Below are 19358 nucleotides of genomic sequence, written 5' to 3' on the forward strand. Positions count from 1 at the left end.
TGGTTTCAGTGAACTAATACAGGCTTTGTCGCCTTAAGGAAAGATTGCTGGCGACGGAATGAAACACCAACACTGCAGAGTGGTTTGAATCTTTGTATTTTAACTCATTGCTTCTTACAGCTGCTTTATTTTATATCCTTTTGCACAACAATCTACAGGGCAAGTTGCCAAACACCATAATTCAGCGACTATACAGTGCGCAGGCCAGGGCGAGATAACCTTTACCTTAACTTATTTACTGCAGCTAAGACTTTGTTTTGGGGAACTTCCTTATCAACTTAGAATCCCTTTTGTCCCTGGGTCTGTTCCTTTTGAGGAATCAGAGAAACATCCTTGTGTGCAAGAAATGTTCTTTTCCCACGGGAACAAACAGAGGATTCTTAGCTGAACATCTTGTTTGCAAGAATGTTCAGCCGTGGTTGAGAGTCTCGTTTACAAGCACGTCTCAACCTTCTTTATACCTTATTCCCTACACTGGGCAGAACATCTCGTTTGCAAGAATGTCCAGCCCTGGTTGAGAGTCTCATTTGCAAGCACTTCTCAACCTTCCTTATACCTTGTTTCCTACAAAAGATGATCTAATATAGAGGGTATTTAGATTCTGTTCTGTTTTCTTTAAAAGCATGTATGTTCACTTTTGTTTTCCTATGCTTGAGTAGGGCTTTTAGGTTTTATAACAGAGATATTCTGATTTTTTATCATGTCGAAACAGGGAATTACAGGAAAGGAGACATATTGACATATATTTTTGAATTTAGGTTTGGGATTATGGTAGTCTTTGCTGTGGTAGCTCCAGAGTAAATTGTTATTACTTACCTCTCAACAAGTGATCCCAAGATATCTGTACCTACCTTTTAGGGAATTCTGAGTAATGCTGCCATAGTTGTACTAATTAAGGAGTACTCTTTGAGAGGTCATATTTCCATCAAGTTGTATGGATCACTGTTTACATGTTTTCCACACAGCTTTAGCGATATAATCACTTTAAGCCTGATAAAGTCTCTTTAGGACGTTTTACTGACGTCCTATAGTCATACAAGTCATACAAGTGAAAATTACAACCCATTTGGAAAATTAATATACCTATAAGAGCTGCTGACATCAAGCCCCTAAACTATGTTAAAAGTTTGAGGAGGATTATCTGTAGTGTTAGTAATGGATGTACCTGAAACTAGAAGGAAGTAAGGTTTTTCTTCATTTTTATGAAGAAGCTGGCATTTCTCTAAATATCTCCCTGTAGTCCTTGTGTTTTGTCAGGATCCATCACAGAGTTTCCTGATCCCTTTCTCTTGGAAGTGTAGATTTTTTTTCAGATGAAAACCTTTAAAGTGGCTTCAAATCCTTTTTAATCACTAAATTTTGTAGTGGTAGGGAAGAGGCCATATAAGTAAGTTTTCATTTGAATGTTTTCTTCCCCTGTTTAGTTTCTTTAGAGACGATGTTCATTGTGTGAGTTTCCATCTTATTGTCTTGCATAGTAAGCAGATTTTGTATTTTCATTTAATTCCTTGTTACACCATCTCATACACATATGTTCACATTTCTAAAATTATAAGAATTAAGGCTTAGAATGCAAGCATGTTTCTTTCACACTTATTCTAAAGTTCTTTCATTTTCTAGTGGAAGGAACAAGCAGTGGTGCCCTCCAGCTTTTTGTCGATGCGGGGGTTCCTGTGAATTCAGACATGATCAGGCATTTTGTGAATGAAGTTCTTGCTGAGACCATTGCTGTCATGCTAGGTGACAGAGAAGCAAAGAAACCAGATCCTGTTGTTACAGGTGTTTCTGGAGATGCTTCAACAAGTGAAACACACTTGCCGGTAGGTATGACTTTTTCATGGCTTGAAATCCTGGACAATTTTTAATACCTTTATTAAAAAACAGTGAAATGGACAGATTTTAACTTGGGTCATAAGATCTTAGTTTGTGGTGGAGATTGGTTTATTGTAGTTATGATTACAATAAAAATTACCCTTGTATTTTATTTTAAAAACTCTAAAATCTTAGAAAGTATAATACGGTGAACACCTGTGTATGCTTTATCTACATTTACCAGTTGGTAACATTTTGACACCTTTTCTTTGTCTTTGTATGTTGTGTATTATATATTCTGTTTTTTCTGGCTGCATTGGGTCTTCATTGCAACACGTGCACTTCTCTTGTTGTGGAGCACGGGCTCTAGAGCCCGTGGACTCAGCAGTTGTGATGTGGTGGCTCTCAAGTTGTGGTGCACAGGCTTAGCTGCCCCACAGCATGTGGGATCTTAGGTCCTTGGCCAAGTATTGAACATTCGTCCCCTTGGAAAGTGAATTAACCACTGGACCACCAAGGATGTCCCTATATATTCTTTAAAAGTCATTTGACAGTTGTAGATACCATGATACTTTACTTCTAAAAGCATCAGCAGTATGTCCTAAGAATAAGATTCTTTATTACATATCCAAAATACCATTATTATGTCCCCCCAGTTTAACATCAATGTGTTAATACTATATAATATAGAGTCCATATTTGAATTTCTCCAGTTGTTCCAAAAGAATCCTTATAGCTTTTTTCTTTTTAAATTCAAGATATAGCTAACAATCACATGCATTGCTTTTGGTTCTTACATAAACTGATATTTTTAATCTTTAAAAGAAAATATATTTTAAGCATTTCTGTTATTGTTTAATCAAACTTTCTATGTTAAATAGAGTTTCTAATCTATTATAGTAAGATGGAATTATACAAAACCACTCCCAGTGGGCAGGGAGGAGAGGAAGTATCCAGGTAGGAGAGTGGGAGGTGCAAACTATTGGGTTTAAGATAGGCTCAAGGATGCATTGTGCATTACCATATGTAAAATAGCCAGTGGGAATTTGCTGTATGACCAAGGCACTCAAAGCTGTCGGTCCTTTGTGACAGCCTACAGGGGTGGGACAGGGAAGGAGAGGAGAGGGAGGTTCAAGAGGGAGGGGACATATGTATACCTATGGCCAATTCATATTAATGTATGGCAGAAACCATCATAATATTGTAAAATAATCCTTTAACTAAAATTTAAAAAAATTAATAAAAGGATGTATTGTATAACACAGGGAATATAACCAGTATTTTGTAGTAACTACAAATGGACAGTAACCTATAGAATTGTATAAAAAAAATTTTTAAACCAAAAAAAAAAAAAAGAAATTATGCAAAACCAGAATGTACTCTGTATTACCAACTCTTTAAAACTTCATAGTCAATTCTTATCCTGTAGATAATAAAGACATCGTTTTATATTGGTGAAACATTTAAACTGATTTATTTAAAGTATAAACATAAAGTTACATATTTGAATTTTATGGAAATTCATGTCAGGTAATTGGTATAGTGTTATTCAGTTCAGTTTAGTTCAGTCGCTCAGTCATGTCCGACTCTTTGCGACCCCATGAGTTGCAGTACACCAGGCCTCCCTGTCCATCACCCACTCCCAGAGTTCACTCAGACTCACGTCCATCGAGTCAGTGATGCCATCCAGCCATCTCATCCTTGGTCGTCCCCTTCTCCTCCTGCCCCCAATCCCTCCCAGCATCAGAGTCTTTTCCAGTGAGTCAACTCTTCGCATGAGGTGGCCAAAGTACTGGAGTTTCAGCTTTAGCATCATTCCTTCCAATGAAAACCCATGGCTGATCTCCTTCATAATGGACTAGTTGGATCTCCTTGCAGTCCAAGGGACTCTCAAGAGTCTTCTCCAACACCACAGTTCAAAAGCATCAATTCTTCGGCGCTCAGCCTTCTTCACAGTCCAACTCTCACATCCATACATGACCACTGGAAAAACCATAGCCTTGAGTAGACAGACCTTGGTCGGCAAAGTAATGTCTCTGCTTTTGAATATACTATCTAGGTTGGTCATAACTTTTCTTCCAAGGAGTAAGCATCTTTTAATTTCATGGCTGCAATCACCATCTGCAGTGATTTTGTGGCCCCCCAAAATAAAGTCTGACACTGTTTCCACTATTTCCCCATCTATTTCCCATGAAGTGATGGGACCAGATGCCATGATCTTAGTTTTCTGAATGTTGAGCTTTATGCCAACTTTTTCACTCTCCACTTTCACTTTCATCAAAAGGCTTTTTAGTTCCTCTTCACTTTCTGCCATAAGGGTGGTGTCATCTGCATATCTGAGGTTAGTGATATTTCTCCTGGTGATCTTGATTCCAGCTTGTGTTTCTTCCAGTCCAGCATTTCTCATGATGTACTCTGCATATAAGTTAAATAAGCAGGGTGACAATATACAGCCTTGACATACTCCTTTTCCTATTTGGAACCAGTCTGTTGTTCCATGTCCAGTTCTAACTACTGCTTCCTGTCCTGCATACAGATTTCTCAAGAGGCAGTGTTTATGCCAGAAATTTGATACATAGTTTTGTTCTATGCTTTATTTATTAACTCATCAGTAATGTATGTAGTACAGATGTTTCCAGGGTTATGATTCTGCCTATACTAATTAATTTTATCTTCTGTCCATATATTGGATATATTTTTATGAGGGTAATTTAGTGAAAAAACATAGAAAAAAGTCGGAAATATATGTAGTTGTTAAGAGCGTGAACTTTGGAGCTAGGAAGATCTGAATTTGAACCCTCAGTTCTGTTACTCTAGTTTTGAGATCTACTTTATACTAGAGATAAAATTTTAGAGTTTAAATAATGACAGCTTTACCAAAATCTGCTTTCTGAATGTTAAAGAGGCCAAGTTCTCTTCTCCCATTAGCGTATTGTTCCTTATCTTAAGAATTGTCATGACTTCTTTTGCCTTTTAATCTTTGATAAATATTTTAAATTAGTTTTCAAGTACTGTAAAATATTTTGCTGGGATTTTTGTGAGAATTAATTCAGTTTTGGTTGGTTTAATTTGGGGAAGAATTGACATCTTTATGATACTGTAACTTGTTGAGCCGTAATACAAGATTTTGTGGAAGATTCAATGAAATGATGTATGAAAGAACTAACCTAGTGTCTGGAACTTGGTAAATACTCAATAACTAATTGTTGATCATTATTACCCATTACCAAGACTAATAGAATATCTTTAAATTTCTCATGATAATGACTGAGTAGCATTATATTTGAAAACTGCACTCTTATGCTATTGGCTTATGCAGTTAAGAAGAATAAAACATATAGTGTATTTCTTTCACTTAAAAAACAAAGCTAAGAATATGCAAAATGTTAAGCAATGCTATGGAATTTTTTTTCTTTTTTCTGCATCACAAGGCTTATGGGATCTTAGTTCCTCAATCAGAAATCAAATACGGGCCCCAGCAGTGAAAGCACCAAGTTCTAACCACTGGACAGCCAGGGAATTCACAATGTGATAGAATTTTTAATATGATTCATGATTTTTAAATTATATATCAATTTGCAACTCAAAATACACAATGAAGACCAATCACCACACTAAAAAAGTATGTTTTAGAAAGGGAAAAGTCAAATAGAAAATAGGGAAAAGACGTGTAGACAGTTCACAAAGCAAAAGGACATACAAAGCTGAAGGTGGTTAGTCTCACTGATAGTTAAAAAAAAAATATCATAAATCATTGAAATTTCATTTTTACAAATCAGATTGGAAAAACTCGAAGTCTGATTAATGCCATTGTTCAGCAAAACTTTGGGAAGCATAAATTCTCATACCTTCTGTTAGTGTAAAATGACACTCTTTAAAAGGAAATTTGGCAATATGTATTCAAATTAAGAATTCTGTTAGCCCATTAATCAAGCAGTCCCACCTGTGAGAATTTATTCCGTATGTCAGTCAGTCAGTCAGTTCAGTCACTCAGTCGTGTCCGACTCATATGATCCCCCAAAATTCCCCACCCGACTCTAAAAAACACACAAGGCTTTCTGTATTCTGGTTTTTTAATCTCATGATATAGTTCAGTTCAGTTCAGTAGCTCAGTTGTGTCCAACTCTTTGCGACCCCATGAATCACAGCACGCCAGGCCTCCCTGTCCCCATCACCAACTCCCAGAGTTCACCCAAACTCTTGTGCATTGAGTCTGTGATGCCATCCAGCCATCTCATCCTCTGTCATCCCCTTCTCCTCCTGCCCCTAATCCCTCCCACCATCAGGGTCTTTTCCAATGAGTCAACTCTTCACATGAAGTGGCCAAAGATTGGAGTTTCAGCCTCAGCATCAGCCCTTCCAATGAACACCCAGGACTGATCTCCTTTAGGATGTACTGGTTGGATCTACTTGAAGTCCAAGGACTCTCAAGAGTCTTCTCCAACACCACAGTTCAAAAGCATCAATTCTTGGGCGCTCAACTTTCTTCACAGTCCAACTCTCATATCCATACATGACCACTGGAAAAACCATAGCCTTGAGTAGACAGACTTTTGTTGGCAAAGTAATGTCTCTGCTTTTCAATATGCTATCTAGGTTGGTCATAACTTTCCTTCCAAGGAGTAAGCTTTTTTAAATTCCATGGCTGCAATCACCATCTGCGGTGATTTTGTGGCCGCCCAAAATAAAGTCTGAAACTGTTTCCAGTCTTTCCCCATCTATTTCCCATGAAATGATGGGACCAGATGCCATGATCTTCGTTTTCTGAATGTTGAGCTTTAAGCCAACTTTTTCACTCTCCTCTTTCACTTTCATCGAGAGGCTTTTTAGTTCCTCTTCACTTTCTGCCATAACGGTGGTGTCATCTGCATGTCTGAGGTTAGTGATATTTCTCCTGGCAATCTTGATTCCAGCTAGTGCTTCTTCCAGCCCAGCGTTTCTCATAATGTACTCTGCATATAAGTTAAATAAGCAGGGTGACAATATACAGCTTCGACACACTCCTTTTCCTATTTGGAACCAGTCTGTTGTTCCATGTCCAGTTCTAACTGTTGCTTCCTGACCTGCATATAGCTTTCTCAAGAGGCAGACCAGGTGGTCTGGTATTCCCACCTCTTTCAGAATTTTCCACAGTTGATTGTGATCCACACAGTCAAAGGCTTTGGTATAGTCAATAAAACATAAGTAGATGTTTCTCTGGAACTCTCTTGCTTTTTCAATGATCCATCAGATGTTGGCAATTTGATCTTTGGTTCCTGTACCTTTTCTAAAACCAGCTTGAACATCTGGAAGTTCATGGTTCACGTATTGCTGAAGCCTGACTTGGAGAATTTTGAGCATTACTTTACTAGCATGTGAGATGAGTGCAATTGTGTGGTAGTTTGAGCATTCTTTGGCATTGCCTTTCTTTGTGATTGGAATGAAAACTGACCTTTCCCAGTCCTGTGGCCACTGCTGAGTTTTCCAAATTTGCTGGCATATTGAGTGCAGCACTTTCACAGCATCATCTTTCAGGACGTGAAATAGCTCAACTGGAATTCCATCCCCTCCACTAGCTTTGTTCATAGTGATGCCTTCTAAGGCCCACCTGACTTCACATACCAGGATGTCTGGCTCTAGGTGAGTGATTATCTTTGTCTTAAAGATCTTTTTTGTACAGTTCTTCTGTGTATTCTTGCCACCTCTTCTTAATATCTTCTACTTCTGTTAGGTCCATACCATTTCTGTCCTTTATTGAGCCCATGTTTGCATGAAATGTTCCCTTGGTATCTCTAATTTTCTTGAAGAAATTTCTAGACTTTCCCATTCTGTTGTTTTCCTTTATTTCTTTACATTTATCTCTGAGGAAGGCTTTCTTATCTCTCCTTGCTATCCTAAAAATAATACCCAGTTGTGGATGTGACTGACGATAGAATCAAGGTCCGATGCTGTAAAGAGCAATATTGCATAGGAACCTGGAATGTCAGGTCCATGAATCAAGGCAAATTGGAAGTGGTCAAACAAGAGATGGCAAGAGTGAACGTCGACATTCTAGGAATCAGCGAACTAAAATGGACTGGAACGGGTGAATTTAACTCGCATGACCATTCTATCTACTACTGTGGGCAGGAATCCTTTAGAAGAAATGGAGTAGCCATCATGGTCAACAAAAGAGTCCGAAATGCAGTACTTGGATGCAATCTCAAAAACGACAGAATGATCTCTGTTCGTTTCCAAGGCAAACCATTCAATATCACAGTAATCCAAGCCTATGCCCCGACCAGTAATGTTGAAGAAGCTGAAGTTGAACGGTTCTATGAAGACTTACAAGACCTTTTAGCGCTAACACCCAAAAAAGATGTCCTTTTCATTATAGGGGACTGGAATGCAAAATTAGGAGGTCAAGAAACACCTGGAGTAACAGGCAAATTTGGCCTTGGAATACGGAATGAAGCAGAGCAAAGGCTAATAGTGTTTTGCCATGAGACCGCACTGGTCATAGCAAACACCCTTTTCCAACAACACAAGAGAAGACTCTGCACATGGACGTCACCAGATGGTCAACACCGAAATCAGACTGATTATATTCTTTGCAGCCAAAGATGGAGAAGCTCTATACAGTCAGCAAAAACAAGACTGGGAGCTGACTGTGGCTCAGATCATGACCTTATTGCCAAATTCAGACTTAAATTGAAGAAAGTAGGGAAAACCGCTAGACCATTCAGGTATGACCTAAATCAAATCCCTTATGATTATACAGTGGAAGTGAGAAATAGATTTAAGGGCCTAGATCTGATAGACAGAGTCCTGATGAACTATGGACTGAGGTTTGTGACGTTGTACAGGAGACAGGGATCAAGTCCATCCCCACGGAAGAGAAATGCAAAAAAGCAAAATGGCTGTCTGGGGAGGCCTTACAAATAACTGTGAAATAAGCAAAAAGCAAAGGAGAAAAGGAAAGATATTCCATAGGTATATATATGAAATGACTTGGGCTTCCTTGGTGGCTCAACGGTAAAACATCTGCCTGCTGTAGAGGAGACGTGGAGACACAGGTTCGATCCCTGGGTTGGAAAGATCCCCTGGAGAGGAAAATGGCAAGCCACTCCAATAATTTTGCCCAGAAAATACCATGGACAGAGGAGCCTGGAGGAGCCCAGTTCATGGGGTCAGAGTCGGATATGAGTGAGCGACTAAACAACAAGAACATGAATGACTCAAGTCTCAAAAAGCTAAAAATAGAACTACCATATGACCCAGCAGCTTCACTTTTGGGTATATATTCAGAAAAACCAAAAACACTAATTTGAAAAGATACATGCACCCCAGTATTCACAGCAGTATTATTTATACTTGCCAAGCTATGGGAATAACCTAAGTGTCTGTCAACAGATGAATGGATAAACATGTGATTTATAGGTAGAATGGAATACTATTTAGGCATTCAGGCATGAAAAAGAACAAAGTTGCCATTTCCAGCAACACGGATGGACCTAGAGATTATCATACTGAGTGAAGTCAGAAAGAGAAAGACAAATATCCTGTGATGTCATTTATATGTGGAATCTAAAAAGTTGCAAATGAACTTATAAACAGAGGAGTTGCAAATATAGAAAACAAACTTATGGTTACCAAAGAGGAAAGGTAGAGAAGGGCAAATTAGGAGTTTCAGATTAGCAGATATAAGCTAGTATATATAAAATAGATAAACAAGGACCTATTGTATAGCATGAAGAGCTATATTCAGTATCTTGCAATAACCTATAATGGAAAAGAATCTGAAAAAGGTTTTTTATAATGCAAAAAAATCTGAAACACTTTTCTGTATACCTGAAACTAACACAACTTGTAAATCACCTACATTTTAATTAAATTTTTTAAAGTGGGACTATAGCTAATATTTTGTAATAACTGTAAATTTAGTGTGACATATAAGAATTGTATAAAAATTTTAAAAATTCTAGATATAAAAAAATGACAAGGTTGTATCTGGTAATTCTGTGGATGGGAACTAGTTAGATAGGACATCAATAAGAAAGGAGACTTAATTTTCACTATCTTTTTGGATTTTGAATTATTTGAATTACCTATTTAACAAATTGATTTTAAAGTTTTTGCTTTTTCCTTCTCTAATACTTTTCATCTCTACATTGTCTTCATTTCATTTCCCCCTATTTCTTCTTATCCTTCCATTGCTTTTTGTAAGCTCTGTTCTTTTCTACTAAAAGGTTGATTTTTGATATTGTATTAATTAGTTAAAATGCTTTCTTTCTGTTATTTGGTTTACCTAGCTTGTATGTGGGTTGATCTTCAGCTGTTTTCCTCTCTGTATTAGATAAGGGAGCCTTAGATTTCTTGGGAGCCAAATTCTGAGGTAGAGCTGTTTCAGTTGTCTGAGGCTTCCTCAGGCTAGTCCTGAAACAAATAGCTAGAATATAGAGGACTCCATTTTTCACCCCCTATCCATTTAAATTCTATGTAACTCTGAATGAGATCATTTTATTTTTCAAATTGCCCTTATTTGGGAATTATAAGCACTACTTATCTTGTTTTATTTTAGGCAAGAGTGTGTACCCCTTTGGCTACCCCACAGCCAACTCCTCCTCGTTCGCCTTCATCACCTCCTAAGGAGCACGTGTTGGTAAAAACTCCAGATTCTTCTCCCAGTGTTTCAGATCACGATGTAGCTTTTCCCATGAAAGAAATATTGGCTGAAGAAGGTAGAAACTTTATTTCTATAAATCAGTTTTAATTTTTGCAACTATTATGGTTTGTTGTATTAGAGTCTTTGTAGATTAGTATACACATAGCTGTTGCTGATTAAGTTTTAGGAAATCCCTTTTGCTGGAAGGGAAACTAAGGATTTGGTTGCCACTTTTTAAAGTAGATGATCTGGTAAACATTTAGATTGTTTTAAGTTCATGGTAATGTTGAAACTGAAGTCTTTTCAAGGTTATTTTTTTGTATTTTACTAAACTAATTTGGAAATTTTCCCATTAAGGGCCTTAATTATTATTATTAATCATTGTTGCCATTATTTGTATGCCAAAATGTTAAAGGCTATCTGAAACAACATATCTTGCCTTCCTGTAGACTTCATATTGACTCTTTCTTTCTTTTTAAAACAACCTTTAGGAAATGATATGCCTGCCATCACACTTGTTAATACCCCAGCAGTCACCCCAGTGACTACACCTCCCCCCACAGCTGCTCTTACCCCAACTTTGTCAGAGACTTCAATTGATAAGTTGAAGATGTCAAGCCCAGAGCTTCCCAAGCCATGGAGTGATAGAGACCTGCCACTGGAAGAAGAGAATCCCAACTCTTTTCAAGAAGAGCTTCACCCAAGAGCTATGTAAATGATAATATATTCACCTTTAGCAACTATACATTTTACCTTAAGTTGACTTAGATGACCTATTGAAAACATCAGAAATGATAAATAAAAGTTTATAATTCATGAGCTAATCTATAGTAAGAAGAAGTTTCATAAATTTTAAGTTTTTACCAAATTTATTTATTCCTTCAGTTCTCTTTTTTAAAACAAAATTTTTTGGGAGAGGGAGAATCAGATTAATTTTGGGGGGAAATAGATTAAAATAAAGATATCTGTAATATTGTTAATAAAATAGAATATGACTTTTCCCCAGTGTGAATCTCCTAACCCTAACCCTAACACCTAACCCCTAACCCTAACCCTAACCCTGAGACTGGATGGTGTATACTATGATGTTTTATATTACCATGTAGCCCCATGTAAGCTTTATTTTAGGGATGGTAGAACTTTCAAGATGGTCTTGAAAGTTCTAATCAAGAGATTAAAACATGAAGGTGATTTTGGAAAAATAGATCTTTTTGGTTAATTATAGTAGTACAGATTATGTTAATATAGACATATGTTTAAAGGAGACAGTATTTTTTAATCTTTTTTTTTTTTTCATATTATTTGGTTATACTGTGTGGCCTGAGGGATCTTAGTTCTCTGACCAGGGATCAAACCCTTTCCCCTTGCAGTGGAAGCATGGTGTCTTAACTACTAGATTGCCCAGGAAATCCCTATATCTATTTTCTTATATAAAAATGAATATAGGCCTTCACTGACCTAAATTCAAACCATGTCTCTTTCTTCTTAGCGTAATGTCTGTGGCCAAGGATGAAGAACCTGAGAGCGAGGACTTCCCTGCTCAGCTTGCTCCTCCAAAGCCAGTTGCCCTTATGTCACTTCCTGCTGGCATCAAGGCTCCTTCCCCCATACAGATGCCAAGTTCAGATTCCTCCACTGTTGAGAGTACCTTGAGTGTTACTGCCACTGAAACAGAAACCTTAGATAGACCCATCTCTGAAGGAGAGATCTTATTTAACTGTGGTCTCAAAGTGGCTCCTAAGAGTAAGTTAACTTGTATCAATTGATTTCACTGGTTAAATTATGATCCTTCCTAAGTAATACTTTTCTGTGTGAAATGTTTTTACTTAGTTTGTAATATTTAACATAGTATAGTAGAAAGAATGTGGACTCTGCAAGTTAATTTTCTAAACCTTAACCTCAGACTCTAAAATCTCCCTCATAAATCCCACCTTCCAGAAGTATCACTCTTAAAAGTTTTGGGTATACTTTCCAGTCTTTTTTTAAATATGCATGTATAGGTACCTAAATGCATCTATATGTTACCTTTAAAAATAGGGTGATATTATACATACTGTTATGAAACCTGAATTTTTTTTAAGCTTAAATACGTTGTGGACATGTTCATGTATTAATACGTGTAGTCCTACCTCTTTTTCTCAGTGATTGGCCATTTAGATTGTTTAGATTGATCTGCTGCTGCTGCTGATGCTTAGTTGCTTCAGTCGTGCCCCGACCCTGTGTGACCGCATAGACGGCAGCCCACTAGGCTCCTCTGTCCCTAGGCAAGAATACTGGAGTGGGTTGCCATTTCCTTCTCCAGTGCATGAAAGTGAAAAGTGAAAGTGAAGTCGCTCAGTCGTGCCAACTCTTAGCGACCCGATGGACTGCAGCCTACCAGGCTCCTCTGTCCATGGGATTTGCCAGGCAAGAGTACTGGAGTGGGGTACCATTGCCTTCTCCGTTAAATTGATCTAGTGGTGCCCTAATGGGCATTGAGATTGTTTTCAGTGTTTTCATACCATACATAGCTCTCTGCTGACTATCCTTGAACATATATCATATATCTAATATATAACCATACAGTGTCACGAACCTCAGTCCATAGTTCATCAGGCACTCTATCTATCAGATCTAGTCCCTTAAATCTATTTCTCTCTTCCACTGTATAATCATAAGGGATTTGATTTAGGTCATACCTGAATGGTCTAGTGGTTTTCCCTACTTTCTTCAATTAAGTCTGAATTTGGCAATAAAGAGTCCATGATCTGAGCCATAGTCAGCTCCTGGTCTTGTTTTTGTTGACTGTATAGAGCTTCTCCATCTTTGGCTGCAAAGAATATAATCAATCTGATTTTGGTATTGACCATCTGGTGATGTCCATGTGTAGAGTCTTCTCTTGTGTTGTTGGAAAAGGGTGTTTGCAATGACGAGTGCATTTTCTTGGCAAAACTCTATTAGTCTTTGCCCTGCTTCATTCCGTATTCCAAGGCCAAATTTGCCTGTTACTCCAGGTGTTTCTTGACTTCCTACTTTTGCATTCCAGTCCCCTATAATGAAAAGGACATCTTTTTTGGGTGTTAGCTCTAAAAGGTCTTGTAAGTCTTCATAGAACCGTTCAACTTCAGCTTCTTCAACATTACTGGTCGGGGCATAGGCTTGGATTACTGTGATATTGAATGGTTTGCCTTGGAAACGAACAGAGATCATTCTGTCGTTTTTGAGATTGCATCCAAGTACTGCATTTCGGACTCTTTTGTTGACCATGATGGCTACTCCATTTCTTCTAAAGGATTCCTGCCCACAGTAGTAGATAGAATGGTCATGTGAGTTAAATTCACCCGTTCCAGTCCATTTTAGTTCGCTGATTCCTAGAATGTCGACGTTCACTCTTGCCATCTCTTGTTTGACCACTTCCAATTTGCCTTGATTCATGGACCTGACATTCCAGGTTCCTATGCAATATTGCTCTTTACAGCATCAGACCTTGCTTCTATCACCAGTCACATCTACAGCTGGGTATTGTTTTTCTTTGGCTCCATCCCTTTATTCTTTCTGGAGTTATTTCTCCACTGATCTCCAGTAGCATATTGGGCACCTATGACCTGGGGAGTTCCTCTTTCAGTATCCTGTCAGTTTGGCTTTTCATACTGTTCATGGACTGAGGTTCATGACATTGTATAGGAGACAGGGATCAATACCATCCCCATGGAAAAGAAATGCAATAAAACAAAATGGCTGTCTGAGGAGGCCTTACTAATAGCTGTGAAAACAAGAGAAGTGAAAGGCAAAGGAGAAAAGGAAAGATATAAGCATCTGAATGCAGAGTTCCAAAGAATAGCAAGAAAAGATAAGAAAGTCTTCCTCAGTGATCAATGCAAAGAAATAGAGGAAAACAACAGAATGGGAAAGACTAGAGATCTCTTCAAGAAAATTAGAGATACGAAGGGAACATTTCATGCAAAGATGGGCTCGATAAAGGACAGAAATGGTATGGATCTAACAGAAGTAGAAGATATTAAGAAGAGGCGGCAAGAATACACAGAACTGTACAAAAAAGATCTTTAAGACAAAGATAATCACTCACCTAGAGCCAGACATCCTGGAATGTGAAGTCAGGTGGGCCTTAGAAGGCATCACTATGAACAAAGCTAGTGGAGGTGATGGCATTCCAGTTGGGCTGTTTCAAATCCTGAAAGATGATGCTGTGAAAATTGCTGCACTCAATATGCCAGCAAATTTGGAAAACTCAGCAGTGGCCACAGGACTAGAAAAGGTCAATTTTCATTCCAATCCCAAAGAAAAGCAATGCCAAAGAATGCTCAAACTACCGCACAATTGCACTCATCTCACATGCTAGTAAAGTAATGCTCAAAATTCTCCAAGTCAGGCTTCAGCAATACGTGAACCGTGAACTTCCAGATGTTCAAACTGGTTTTAGAAAAGGCAGAGGAACCAGAGATCAAATTGCCAACATCCACTGGATCATGGAAAAAACAAGAGAGTTCCAGAAAAACATCCATTTCTGCTTTATTGACTATGCCAAAGCCTTTGCTGTGTGGATGACAATCAACTGTGGAAAATTCTGAAAGAGGTGGGAATACCAGACCACCTGACCTGCCTCTTGAGAAACCTATATGCAGGTCAGGAAGCAACAGTTAGAACTGGACATGGAACAACAGCCTGGTTCCAAATAGGAAAAAGAGTACATCAAGGGTGTATACTGTCACCCTGCTTATTTAACTTATATGCAGAGTACATTATGAGAAACACTGGGCTGGAAGAAGCACAAGCTGGAATCAAGATTGCCGGGAGAAATGTCACTAACCTCAGATATCCAGATGACACGACTCTTATGGCAGAAAATGAAGAGGAACTAAAAAGCCTCTTGATGAAAGTGAAAGTGGGGAGTGAAAAAGTTGGCATAAAGCTCTACGTTCAGAAAACTAAGATCATGGCATCTGGTCCCATCATTTCATGGGAAATAGATGGGAAACAATGGAAACAGTGTCAGACTTTATTTTTTGGGGCCACAATATCACTGCAGATGGTGACTGCAGCCATGAAATTAAAAGATGCTTACTCCTTGGAAGAAAAGTTATGACCCACCTAGATAGCATATTTTAAAGCAGAGACATTACTTTGCCAACAAAAGTCTGTCTAGTCAAGGCTATGGTTTTTCCGGTAGTCATGTATGGATGTGAGAGTTGGCCTGTGAAGAAAGTTGAGCACCCAAGAATTGATGCTTTTGAACTGTGGTGTTGGAGAAGACTCTTGAGAGTCCCTTGGACTGCAAGGAGATCCAACCAGTCCAGTCTGAAGGAGATCAGCCCTGGGATTTCTTTGGAGGGAATGATGCTGAAGCTGAAACTCCAGTACTTAAGCCACCTCATGTGAAGAGTTAACCCATTGGAAAAGACTCTGATGCTGGGAGGGATTGGGGGCGGGAGAAGAAGGGGACGACCGAGTATGAGATGGCTGGATGGCATCACTGACTCGATGGACATGAGTCTGAGTGAACTCTGGGAGTTGGTGATGGACAGGGAAGCCTGGAGTGCTGCGATTCATGGGATCGCAAAGAGTCAGACACGACTGAGCGACTGAACTGAACTGAACTGAAATCTGACTCAGCAATTTCACTTGTAGGCACATATTTTAAGGAAGCTATCAGTTAGGTCTTCAGTTCAGTTAACTTTTGTTCCAAGGAGTAAGCGTCTTTTAATTTCATGGTTAAAATAACAATACATTGCCAACGTGCACTCCAGAAATTTAAATCAGTTTTTAATCAGTTTTTAATTGTATCAATAGTATATAGGGGTATTATGTCTTTCTCAGTTTCATAGTTCCAGTTGATATTTATAGCTCTTTTTAATTTCTGACAAGCTGGTAAGTGAAGCAAACATCTCACTCATCTTTGTTATAAAATATACTTTTTAAGGAACTGGTGAGATTGAACATGCATGCATGCTAAATCTCTTCAGTTGCATCCGACTCTTAGTGACCCTAATGACTGTTAGCCCTCCATGCTCCTCTGTCCATGGGATTCTCCAGGCAATAATACTGGAGTGGATTTCCATGTCCTCTTCTGGCGATCTTCCCGACCCAGGGATCAAACCTATGTCTCTTATGTCTCTTGCATTGGCAGGCAAGTTTTAGCTTGTGAATTATGATTTATGAAGTTTGTCAGTATTTTTATTGTGTGAGTTTAAGGGTAATGTTGTACAACTTTATGGTGAGATTATTTACTAAAATTGTTTCTTCTGTTTCTAAATTTTTGCATTTTAATTTCTAGTTTTAGGAGATGAAGGACTGTATCTGGCAAACCTAAATGATAGCTTATCCAGTACTTTGCAAGATGCCCTCGAAATGGTAAGAAATGATTCACATCACTTTGAATTCTGACATAAAAGATATCCTGATGAACTTACTGCAGCTGATCAGGGTTTTCCCTCAAATATTTGAATTATAGTCGTAAAATTTAATAAAATATCAATGAAGGAATTTAAAGTTTCTTATACATCTTATTATCATATCTCTATATTTCATTATTGTAATTATAATAATAGAAAATTGTAATGAATAGAAAATTATTGTTAATCCTTGTGGCTCCAGTAGTTGAAACATGCAATTAATGTAATTAGATAATGAAAATCTTAGTGTACATTGTCACTTGGAGATATTGTAAATGCCTTTATAATGTTGCAGGCAGTACCTTCAGTGTTGAAACCAAGTCTCTTATAATATATTTGTTATTTTTCCCTAACCATGATTATAATTCTTTACGCTAAAAAAATAACTGGATTTAGTTAGTTTTAAAAGAATTACTAAAATACGAACCACGGGTACTAACTCTTCCTAGTTATTGTTTAGCTTTATAGACAAAAAGGCATTTAAAAATGTATTTTTACATAGATATCAAGTTATATATTATATAAGTACCTCACAGAAATTATAATAGGGATTTTCTTTTGAAAACTATTAAGAAATAGAAATCTTTACTTTTTATGTTTTCAAACAGTCTAAGTGAGGAAGGGTTGTTGTGCTCAACTTTCATCTACATTTATCCATGTGTGTGTGTGCGTGTGTTGTTAGTTACTTGGTGTGTCTGACCCTTTTCAGCCCCATGGACTACATGCTGGGCTCCTCTGTCCATGGCATTCTTCAGGCAAGAATTCTGGAGTGGGCAGCCAGTCCGTTCTCTACGGGATCTTTGCTGACCCAGAGAATGAACCTGGGTCTGCTGCATTGCTGGCAGATTCTTTACTTTCTGAGCCACTGGTGAAGCCCACATTTATCCATAATCTTTGCTAAGCATTGCTAATATTGTTGCTTTTAAAACTTACTTGATAATTTTTGACGTAGGTATACGTCTGTAATCAATTATCACCGTTAACGAAATAAACATACTCATCATCCATCACTCCCAAAAGTTTCCTCAGGCCCTTTCATTATCCCTCCTTCTCATCTTTCATCATTCTTCTCATCCAGTATACCTCTCCCACCAACCACTGATTCACTTTCTGTAACTATAGATTAGTTTGCATTTTCTAGATTGATATAAAAGGAATCACATGGCATGTATTCTTTGTGTGTGTGTGATTGCTTTAACTCAGCATAATTATTTTGAGATATATCTGGGTTATAGCTTGTATCATAGTTCATTCCTTTTTATTGCTGTGTAGTGCTCTATTGTACGGATGTACCACTGTTTGTCTGTTCACCTGTTGATGGACATTTGGGTTTATTCCAGTTTGAGACTATTACAAATAAAGCTGCGTGAACACTTGTGTGCAAGTCTTTGTATGGACATAGATGCTTACATTTCCCTTTGACAAATATTTAGGGGAGGAATGGATGGATAATGTGGTAGTTATATGTTAATCTTTCACTTTAGTCGCTTAGTCGTGTCTGACTCTTTGCGACCCCATGGACTGCACCCCCTGTTCATCACCAACTCCCTACTCAAACTTATGTTCATTGCATCGGTGATGCCATCCAACGATCTCAACCTTTGTCGTCCCTTTCTCCCCACTTTGATCTTTGCCAGCATCAGGGTCTTTTCTAATGAGTCAGTTCTTGGCATCAGGTGGCCAAAGTATTAGAGCTTCAGCTTCAGCATCAGTCCTTTCAATGAATATTCAGGACTGATTTCCTTTAGGATGGACTGGTTTAATCTCCCTGCAGTCCAAGGAACTCTCAAAGAGTCTTCTCCAACATCACAGCATCAATTCTTCAGTGCTCAGTTTTCTTTATAGTTCAACTCTCACACCCATACATGACCACTGGAAAAACCATAGCTTTGACTAGATGAACATTTGTTGGTAACGTAATGTCTCTGGTTTTTAATATGCTGTCTAGGTTGGTCGTAGCTTTTATTCCGAGAAGCAAGCGTCTTTTAATTCATGGCTGCAGTCACCATCTGCAGTGATTTGGAGCCCCCCAAAATAAAGTCTCTCACTGCTTCCATTGTTTCCCCATCTATTAGCCATGAAGTGATGGGACTAAATGCCATGATCTGAGTTTTCTGAATGTTGAGTTTTAAGCCAACTTTTTCATTCTGCTCTTTCACTTTCATCATGAGACTCTTTAGTTCTTCTTCACTTTCTGGAATAAGGGTGGTATCATCTGCATATCTGAGGCTATTGATATTTCTCCCGGCAGTCTTGATTCCAGCTTGTGTCTTATCCATCCCAGCATTTCACCTTATATACTCTGCATATAAGTTAATATGCTCTGCATATAAGTTATATACTCTGCATATAAGTTAAATAAGCAGGGTGACAATATATAGCCTTGATGTACTTCTTTCCCAACATTGAACCAGTTTGTTGGTCCATGTCCAGTTCTAACTGTTGCTTCTTGACCTGCATACAGATTTCTCAAGAGCAAGTCAGGTGATCTCTTATTCCCATCTCTTGAAGAATTTTCCACAGTTTGTTGTGAT

General features: G+C 38.1%; 1 protein-coding gene across 1 annotated transcript in view; it reads left to right on the plus strand.

Annotated features, from left to right (window-relative positions):
- KIAA0586 (KIAA0586 ortholog) overlaps positions 1–19358 on the plus strand; it is a 138522-nt gene that overhangs the window by 54542 nt on the left and 64622 nt on the right. The window contains exons 21-25 of the mRNA XM_052646477.1: positions 1621–1820; positions 10352–10511; positions 10927–11146; positions 11925–12178; positions 16707–16783. Coding sequence (XP_052502437.1) covers positions 1621–1820; positions 10352–10511; positions 10927–11146; positions 11925–12178; positions 16707–16783 — 911 coding nt within the window. The remainder of the gene's footprint in view (positions 1–1620; positions 1821–10351; positions 10512–10926; positions 11147–11924; positions 12179–16706; positions 16784–19358) is intronic.

Source organism: Budorcas taxicolor, chromosome 10, assembly GCF_023091745.1.
Source record: "Budorcas taxicolor isolate Tak-1 chromosome 10, Takin1.1, whole genome shotgun sequence".
Classification (NCBI taxonomy): domain Eukaryota; kingdom Metazoa; phylum Chordata; class Mammalia; order Artiodactyla; family Bovidae; genus Budorcas; species Budorcas taxicolor.